Below are 10,138 nucleotides of genomic sequence, written 5' to 3' on the forward strand. Positions count from 1 at the left end.
GTGTGTGTGTGTGTGTGTGTGTGTGTGTGATTGCGAGGACTCACCACACAGGCCTCGGGTGGGCACAGATGCATTGCTGGGGGCATTGTACAGCAGCACCATAATCCCTGTGCTGTGATACCACTGTATGCTAATGCGGCCAGGTGTGTGGATCAGGTACATGCTGCCCGTGTCTTCCACATAAAACGAGTGACGGGAAAATGGGAGCTTTGCAAGCCTGTAGTTTACTGTTACCTATAGATACATAAACAACAACAAAACATAACATTTTAATGAAAAAATTATTAATTTTTTTGTTTCTGTTAGATAAAGTTTAACCGACAGCTCAGATGGTTTGAAGTGGGAATCAGTGGATAGGTTTTGAACAATTAATATCTTACCTGTTGTAGATAGATTTTAAATTACCTCAGTTTGGGGGAAATAAGAGTTTGATCATGACTGTATTGACCAATTAAAGAATAGTCTTAAAAAACATTTTAAAAATATCAAAGCAACTTATGTAACCTTTACTTTGCTGTCAGTTTTAGCAGTACGTGGTTATTCTAGCCTAAATATTCTTGCCAGAAGTGTTGTGTGCTTCACCAGAAGTGCTACAGCTAGCTGATGCTGCTGCTCTCTGCGATCGCAAATTACCAAACATTCTATGTAAATAACCATATGACAAAAAATTACATCAGTGGGAAGGTTTATGAATGTATGGTCTGTTCTGACCCTTCTTTTTCTTGACCGCACTCGGACTAGTCGTTAGCTCGTCAATGTGATCAGAATTAAACTTTCTCCAAACCGAGTTTGTTCAAAGAGCTATATACAACAGATGACTAAAGGCACCACCCTGCTTCAAACTATCCACAGTGCATCTTTAAGAGGACCACCTTGCGATCAAGTCGGTTGATTATGATCCTGTGGTTGGAAGTTGTAATGTTCAGCTTCTTAAAACAAAGACCAGACGTTCCACCTGTTGGACTCTGTAGGAAACAAATGATACCAACCATAATGAACAATTATTTTTAAACACAAAAAAGGAAGAATGAAAGAAAAAGATTATACTCACAGGTCGCCTGATGGAGTTTACGCTCTATAAGGAAAACAAAGCATAAGGATGTACATTTCAAAATAAAGTTCACTTACTGTTTATATATGTTATGTTTTACCTGGCTGGTTGGACATTTCTCCACAGTGCCAATAATAGTTTCTCTCGGCAGGTTGACCAAGATGTAGGAGCCGTTGTCATACAAGGCCACATTATTACCATCGAATGTGATCACACGCAAGTCTGACATCACAGTACAGCGACCTGGCACAAGAAAACGCCGATTATTTCAGCGATGTATTACTCATTATTCTGAAATGTAAAGTTTCAAACAGAACTTACACGGACACTGCCACTGTGGGCAGCAGGGGTCCGTATTGACGAGGACGGGCAGGCCCAGCAGACTGCACTGAGGGGCGACGGTGCTGTAGCGACAGTGGAGGGAGGAGTTGTGAAGAAGCAGCTCTCCGTTGAAACAAATCAGCTCGGCGCACTCGTCAATACGATGGGAGAAGGGAGGCTGTAAACACAATTCATGCTTTGTTTTAAAAGCTCGACAGCTGAATGAAAATATATGTATACTAGTGTTAGTTTTTTTTTTCTTAGCCAAAAATTCAGAAGGCATTACAAAGTGAATGCCAACAGATGCAAGTGTGTAACAACTGAAACTGCACGATGTAAACGCAGATCAAACGGCAAATGCTGCCTACAGTAATTTCCTCTACCGACTCTGCTGGAGACACAACCTCATCTCATACATCTTTAAATATTTTTTCCTTACAAGCTTTAGCCTTAAAGTAATGGCTAAATTATGTTTTTCACTCTGTCTGTCTTCTCCACTCCATATTCTAACAAAGACATTCTTAGAGGGCGAATCCTTCCGAGCGATTAAGAAAATGAACTGTCTGAACGGACAAGGAACACCCTCATTAGGAGGATTGCTTTGTAAAACACTGGTACTAGCAACACAATTAATTTGCTGTAACCATTAAAAAGCTAAATCACTTCATGTTTTATACTGTCCACACACACAAAAATAACACTGATGAACAAAATGAATCAATGAAGAAACTAAGGATCAGGCAGTAATTTTTATTGATTTTTTGGACACTCTTCTATTATGTGAACTAATGTCAGATACACTAAACTGTAATTTGAATGCAAATATAGTGTATGAAATTTATTCAGTAAGATATAGCTGACCATAATGAAGTATGTTTATTTTCTAAATAATTTATGGCACTGATAAAATATTGAAAACACAAAACCTGCTCAGATTACTCGTCCAGATTTCACCCACATATGTAGTAAAAGTAGAAAAGAACAGATGTATTTTCTGAATAAGACACTTCGATTTTATAGTCCTTATAGTGTAGAATCAAAAGCAGAAATGTGTTTGGTTTTTTTAGTAATGAACACGGGATCAAAGGAAGTAATCAGAAGAAGCAATTTTGGACGTATTTTCATGGACTCTCTTAATAACTGTCATTTTGGTGACCTTTTGGAAGGGCTTGAGGGGATGAGACACCATCCCTGGTCTTAGTAAATGGGTTCTGGTGGGTTGCTGCATCAAAAGAAGCCAGCTGATACAACGTTCACAAACGATCCTATTCTTTTGAATGACTCCTTACGATGAACGATAGGAACCGAATCACCGTAAAGAGCCATTTGGAGTTTTTTTTTCCTTGCAATGTATATTTTTATTTTTTTCAACTTCAACAAGAGAGACAACCACTCTTGCTTCGCTTTTTCATGGAAAACAGGCAAAGTGGTGGATTCCAGCAGCTCAGGGGCAAGGTGGGACAGGTTTCCGCTTCGCAACACACCACCCGTGTAATGTGATGACGTACCGTTCAAAATCGAACAGCTGTTTTGAACGGCTCGATAAAACAAATGGCTCCTCAAGATCCAGATCCCTTTAAAGAGCCATTTGTCTCATCTCTACAGCTGAGATGATTTGGGCATCTGGACATCTCCCAGGGGAGGTGTTTTGACATGTCCCATTGGAAGGAGGCCTTGGGGGCAGACCTGGGACTTGTAGATTATATATCACAATTCCCTTGGTAATGTCCTACAGAAAAGCTAAAAGAAGTAACTGAGAAGTTGGACAATTTTTGCAGTGAAGTAAATGGATGGATAGATGAACAAATGGATGGAAGGGCATAAACAGATATATCCATTATCAGAAAGACTTGTTAATCTTGAAAATTTTTAAACCACATAAAAAGATGAAAAAGCAGTGACCCTTACTGTGCATGGTGTGGTGGGCAGGAGGAAATGAGGGGTGGTTGGCGCTTCAGTTGTAGGAGAGGTTTCGGGACTCGTGATCATCTCTGTAGTGGTGGGCTCTGTGGTCGGTGGAGCCGTCGTTGGCTCAGTGGTGGTGGTGGTTTCTGGGGTGGTGGGAGTGGTTGGTTCGGGAGTGGTTGCGGACTGAGTGGTGGTCTCGGGGATGGTCGTGGTGGGGGCAGTCGTGGCGACTGTGGTGGTTGGCGGCGGGGCGGTGGTGGGGGACGTGGTGGGCGGCGGGGTAGTCGGTGTGGTAGCGGTGGTGGTGGAAGCAGATGTCGTGGGAAGGGGGATCGAAGTTGAAGGGACTGTGGTGGGTGCGGTGGTGGGGGTTGTTGTGGTGAGCGCTGTGGATAGAGTGGGCGTCACTTCCGTTGTGCTGAGAGTGGTTGGTTCGGGTGTGGTTGAAGGTGTGGTAGGAACAACCGTAGTTGAAGGTGCAGTGGATGTGGGTGGAGCTGTAGTAGTGGTGAGCTTGGTAGTTAATGTTGTGGTGACAGCTGGGGTGGTGGTGGTGGGTGTAGTTGTCGTGGGCCTGACGGTAGTGGAGGGGGTTGTCGTTGCTTTTGTAGTAGTTGTCATTCTTGTGGTTGTGGTGGAAGTCGTGGTTGTCGGCGCGGTCGTGGTTCTGTTGGACCGTGTCACAAAGGCGAAGGGCGTTGGAGTTGGAGGAAGGGACACGCCTGAGTGAAATAATCAGTAGCGTTAGCAAACATTCCTGCTCATTCAAAGCAATGAAACACAAGCATCGTAAACAGCCCGTCTGCTCTCACAGTCCTCTGGGTAGACGCATCTTCTTGTGACTTCATCCAGGATCATGTTCTTGGGACAACGGGGGAAGCAACCCTCCACGCTGTAACATGCAGAAACAGTTTCAGTCGCGAGCGGAGCACAGATTATGTCAGCGGCACAATCATTGCCTGTATTGAGCCAATCCTCTTACGGAGGCAGGAAATGGCAGCGCGTGGCATCCGGATCGCTGCACGTGTGGACACAAGGACTTGCGCAGGCCTGGTAACGCCACTCGCACATCATACGGTAAGGTATTATAAATGGACTTTCTGCAAAAACAGAGAAAAAATAACGAATAGTTAACATATGTGTGTAACAAATACATGTGTTTTTACAGTGAAACCTCCAAAGTCCAACCAAATTTTGCTATGCATCGCTAAAAACACTACACCTCTTTGCATTAAATCCAAATTCAGCATTTAGGATATTAACCGCATTTGTTGTGTACTGTGAATAACATGGTTCGCATCTAATATCACAGAACTACATTAAAATTACTGCATAAAGCATGAAGTTGATTATATTTGATCCACCTGTGAGACAAATAAGAGAAATAAAGTTCTGGGAGGTTCCTGTTTTTCAAAGGTCATAACTGTAAGAAGTGGAAGTTGGAGGTAAGATTAGTGGAGATATATATTTTCAGTCAGGAGGTTTGAACTCTAAAGTTTCTCTGATCAACCTTCCAGCATGAAGAACTGATGTGATTGGATTTTCACTCATATGGTTTCACCCTGCATTGGTTATTCTTTGCCCCGTGGAGTCAACATCTTTTAAATTCATCTTGTAGTTTGGATAATTGAGGATAATTTAATTGAGGAGAGAATTCCCACCTATGTTCTGTGCAACAAAGCTTAGCTTCTGTTGCAATGAGCTAAGCTCACAGTTCAAACTTAGCAACAATGAGCTAAGATTTCTTTTACTAAACGAGATGCAATTTTACAGCAATTTTGTTATTTCAGTTGAAAAATGAGTTTCTACTTAACTATGTCACTCTGTTCTTATTTCTTTATAAAATGATCTGCATTGAAGTGGTACATAAAAATTCTTGTATATCTATTAATACAGTATATATAAAACATGTGTCCTAAATATATTCACTTTGGTTACTTTTGAATTTTGACCTGTTTAGATTTGCTTTAACTAAAAGATAAATTTGAGATTTAGTAGTAACATTCAGTCAAAATCTTCCTGTGACTTCATCCAGGATCATGTTCTTGGGACGAGGGAAGCAGCCCTCCGTTTCTTTTACATTCGTAAAAGAAAAGTCTGATGTTTTTATCTAACAGCTGTGCAAAGAAGTAAAATGTATCTGCTGAAAATATTTAAAAATATATATATTTTATTTAGTAAAACTGACAGATTCACAAACTTTAACATGACAGAGAAGAAACAGCCATGAAGGTCATCAATGCTGCAAAGAGATACAGTGTCAAAATGAAAAAAAAAAAACTGCTTTTCTTATATCTAAAATGCAACATCTTTAGTGACAGATCAACAAACAACATAAACTGTGACATCCAAGAATTATTAAATTCAAAATCATTGCAAAAGAAAATGGAGACAAATCTTTGCTAAACTTTGTTATGATGAAGTTGAAATGAAAAACTTTGGTACTAAAATGTGATTTTCTTATTATTTGATCCTAGTTGGCAATTCTATTTTTAAGTAGGATATAAACTTGTTAATTAGTTAATTTAATGAATACCTTTTAACTTCAACTAATTGTTTGGTGACTTAGAATAATAAAATAGTGTCTGAAACATTGCATTACAAAGACCAGGATAAACAGATCTACAGACATTTGGCTGGATGCACATATATTTCAACATCTGTTAGAGAACTGCGATGACTGGGTTTGAACCTGAGAAGTGTTTACTGACACTCTCTGACATTGTGCATATAACACGTTGGGGTCAGCGTGTGCATGCGACAGAAACGGGCTCGTGTTTCTCACCCTCCAGGGTGAAGCTGCTGCTGGCCTTGAAGCCCTCTGAGCTGCCGTATCTCTGGGCTCGAGCGGCAGTGCGTGTGAGTGTCAGAAACATTCCCAGTTGGCCCACGAGTTCGAACGAGGTGTAACCTGGCAGAAACAGCCCCTGGTGCTGGACGAAGGTCGCCCTGCGGGCGAACTCTGCCCCTCGACTCCACTGCTCCAGCTGGAGGCGGCTGCGGCCCGACACCGCAAGAAAATAATTTGGTCTTTCTGCAGACTCCAGCGAAACGACAGGAACGCCTTAAAGAAGGAGGCAGAATTCCATTTAATTTACTGAAACAACACAAAGCGTCAGTGCGATCTAACGGGAACGTGGACGCTCACGTGACATCCTGTCCTTCCACAGGCCTTCGGTGATCATAAAGTTGAAGAGCAGGCCTGGAGCGGGCAACTGTCCTGGCTTCTCTCTTATGAGCGGAAACACTGAACTGCTGGTGTGATTCACTCCAAATATGGTGTCATTATAAGCAGCACTCGCCAACGAAAATGGGCCATCGCCTAACTCTGCGGAGATGTGAGACAACGAGACAGGAAATGAGTCTGGTGACGAGCCCCCTGGGAAACAAAATGAACCCATAAACAACAAGCAGAACAGAGGATCCTTCCTCTTACGTACCTTGGTTATAGTACTCACAGTCATAAGCTGAAAGAGAGGGAGGGGAGTGTTTTAAAGTATTTCAAAGGAACTGAGGTAAAAGCACAGATCTAAAAGAAGCATGTAAACAACCTAAAAAAATATAAAGGAATGTGCTGACACAGAGTGTGCTCTTTGCATGTGTCTCTGCAAGTAGACTTACGACAGACTGAGGGCGATCTCCAGTGTATCGTGACCCCCTGCTGACAGCATTTGTGCGCGTACGCAGCGATGGACGTGCAAAGGCACTCGCAATCTCCCCCGCGGTTGCAGTTGCAAGTGTCTGTCAGGCAGTTCCTATAAAACCAGGCCACATCAACCTGAAGGGCACGCACAACACGCAAGCACAGTCACAAACACAGAAAAAAGCAGCACGCAATCACAGACTTGAGGCGGGCAAAATCTCGCCCGGGAGAGGCTGTGTGTTGACGGGGCGAACGGTTTTCAATTATTCACACGGGAGGGATTGATGAGAGATCAGGACAAAGGAATGTGGGTCAACTTCTGGCGCAGAAAGTAACAGATGAGCTGCGAGATGAAGAGCCAAGACGCTGCACTGAGTTGGTCTGTTGGCAGGCGAGATGAACTCAACTTCACTCTTAAATGCAGACTTTGAAATGCACATAAACAACATGTGATCCCAGCAGTATTTCTGTAGAATACCGTGCTCAATTAATGACTTGATCACTGTTACATTTACATACTCTGTCGTATAACTAGAATAGAACTCAACAATACCACAATTTATGTTTCTTATTTTGCAGAAGACTCATATATCTTCAGCTTTTTCTTCTTCTTTCAGCTGTTCCTACTTCAGCATGTCATCCTCCTCCATCTCACTCTGTTCTCTCTGTGTCCATATGTCTCCTCTAACATCCTTTGACCAATACACCCACTGTCACTCCACTGTACCTGTCCCAACCATCTCAGTCTGGCCTCATATGATATAAATGGTATTAAAAACTGAACTGAAACATGAATAGCAACAACTGATAACCAAATTGGTTTTAAAAGTAAGCTCAGTACTGATTTATGTATTTATTCAGTGAAGCAAATACTAAGTAAAAATAAAAACAGAATACTTCTGTCTTTATGTGTTTTTTTAGATGCATCTAAAGCTTTTGACAGAGTTAACCACCATAAGTTGTTCCTTAAGCTGCAAAACAGAGGCATTCCTGCATATTTGATCAGGATTTTGCATTATTGGTATTCTCATCCGTCTATGAAAGTTAAATAGGACTCAGAGGTTTCTGAAGCCTTTTCTGCATCTAATGGAGTCAGACAAGGTGGAATCTTGTCTCCTGTTCTTTTTAACTTGTATCTTGATGATCTGTCTGTTGCACTGGGTGATTCTAAGACTGGCTGTATGGAGGGTAGCCATCTTGTGAATCATTTATTGTACGCAGAGGATTTGGTCATCTTGTCTCCTTACAGTGCTGGTCTGCAGCAGCCACTCAGAGTCTGCACTGGATATGGTGGCCAGTTTGACATCATGTTTAATCCTAAAAAGAGTGTTGTTATGATTTCCAAAACAAAGGAGGATCAAAAGATGAATTTTCCTCATTTTCATTTAGCAAATTAAGTTTTAGAAATTCATTGAGTTCTGTTAATCATGTAAAAATATCTCTACAAATTTTTGCTAAGGGATTTCTGTGATGATGATGCTGTAAAGCGACAGTGTTGTCAGTTATACATGCAAGCTAATATGTTGGCACGGAAATTTGGACTGTGTTCAGATGAGGTTAAAGTGTCCCTTTTTTAGAACGTATTGCACCTGTTTTCATACAGCTCACCTGTGGTGCAACTACAGTAAAACTATAATGAAGGAATCTTTCTCAGATGTCCATGATGTACGTACATCTGCTAGTCCAATGTTTGTCATATGTAACATTCCAACTTTTCATGCTCTACTGAGAAACCTCATGTATAACTAAGTGTCGTCTGGATGCATCTAACCATTTTATAATAAGAGCTCTGACAATGGCAACATACTGTATATTGATTTTAGATATACTTCAAGTATTGAAATAACTGTTTATCTGTGTCTTTTATGTGATGTTTTGTTTTATCTGCTTTTTGACTATTTTACTATTTTTTATTTTTCCTTTCTTTTTTACATATGATACGAACTACTTTTTGTCTTGAAATAAAGAATATATAATAGTGTTATTTAAGTTAAGCAAGAAACCTTATCATTAAAAAAAACCAACATGTCAAACTGGCATCTGACAGGAACAAGTATTTTATTAGTATTTCATTAGAAGTATTTCATTTTGAACCAAACATTTTTCTGAAGTCATAAGGCATCAATAAAAAAAGCTCAATTTTAAATGTTTGTTCTTGTTTGATTTTTTTCCCCAAAGAAAAACTCAACTAAATTAATGTTTTTGCGACACTAATTGTTTTTTAAGGAGATTTACAGAAAATAAAATAATTTTAAAAAAAACCTTACTAACGAGTTTACTCGTTGTGGGTTGCCACAACAAGTAAACTCGCACAAAAAAATTGGAAATTGTTTTACACCAGATATCATTGTTGACTCATCCTGGGTCCAAACTTGCACTCGCAAACTCCAAGACTGTAGCACTAACCACTGAGCTACCGCAGCCCCCACATTTACAACATCATATTCAGCCTCGGTTATTACAAAAGAAGTAACTTCAGTCATAAACAAAAATAATGTGTTGTTGATCAGGCTCTTCGTTAATTTACTTATTAGTAAGGTTCTTTTGCTTCATTCTGAAAACAGTTGGATTCACAAATGTCTGCAGTTTTTATTTTGTCGGTCAAAAGCTGAAACATTTGAGATTCACTGATAGGACTGGCTTTTATGTGTATAAACATGTGGCTCCATCTGCTGGTCATAAATAAACATGCAAGGCAGTTAAAACGTCAGCAACACTTTCAGTACAAAACAATTTTACTATGTGAACAATCTGCGTAGTGTATACCCTGTTAGGCTCATAAATATGAATATTACACTGTAAAAAATAAAGTTAGACTTTGCTTATTCTAGTAACCTAGTATGTGGTGTAATTTATCTCTAAGGAACAAACAATGGCCCTGCTTTGAATCAGTTAAGGGTTGTTCCCATAACCCTTCTCTAACCCCTTCTCTCTTGTTTCAAGAAAGATAACCTTTCTACTGCTGCATTCACTCGTTCCATGCGAGTATGTGTGTCCATTTTAGTGGCACTTACCACATTGTGACAAGGTGCAAATACATCACTGTAGAGGAGAGCACACTCCCTTTTAGCGTACGGCTGTCTCCCCAAGTCCCCTTCACACGGTCGCTCAAGTATGTAGTCACTTTCACACTAAAACACACACACAGAGAGAGAGAGAGAGAGAGAGAGAGAGAGAGAGAGAGAGAGAGAGAGAGAGAGAGAGAGAGAGAACGA

At 40.6% G+C, this 10,138-nt stretch overlaps 1 protein-coding gene across 1 annotated transcript in view; it reads right to left on the minus strand.

The window, feature by feature from the left end:
* The window catches only part of otogl (otogelin-like), a 35,134-nt gene that overhangs the window by 10,829 nt on the left and 14,167 nt on the right, over positions 1-10,138 (minus strand). Inside the window, exons 29-41 of the mRNA XM_014003507.1 lie at positions 9,938-10,054; positions 6,902-7,058; positions 6,721-6,747; positions 6,429-6,608; positions 6,066-6,344; positions 4,263-4,380; positions 4,093-4,172; positions 3,281-4,002; positions 1,373-1,550; positions 1,152-1,294; positions 1,052-1,075; positions 873-965; positions 45-234 (exon numbers count right to left, since the gene is read on the minus strand). Of these exons, the coding sequence (XP_013858961.1) occupies positions 45-234; positions 873-965; positions 1,052-1,075; positions 1,152-1,294; positions 1,373-1,550; positions 3,281-4,002; positions 4,093-4,172; positions 4,263-4,380; positions 6,066-6,344; positions 6,429-6,608; positions 6,721-6,747; positions 6,902-7,058; positions 9,938-10,054 (2,308 nt within the window). The remainder of the gene's footprint in view (positions 1-44; positions 235-872; positions 966-1,051; positions 1,076-1,151; positions 1,295-1,372; positions 1,551-3,280; positions 4,003-4,092; positions 4,173-4,262; positions 4,381-6,065; positions 6,345-6,428; positions 6,609-6,720; positions 6,748-6,901; positions 7,059-9,937; positions 10,055-10,138) is intronic.

The sequence above is a fragment of the Austrofundulus limnaeus genome, unplaced genomic scaffold, assembly GCF_001266775.1.
Source record: "Austrofundulus limnaeus strain Quisiro unplaced genomic scaffold, Austrofundulus_limnaeus-1.0 Scaffold19, whole genome shotgun sequence".
In the NCBI taxonomy this organism is placed as follows: domain Eukaryota; kingdom Metazoa; phylum Chordata; class Actinopteri; order Cyprinodontiformes; family Rivulidae; genus Austrofundulus; species Austrofundulus limnaeus.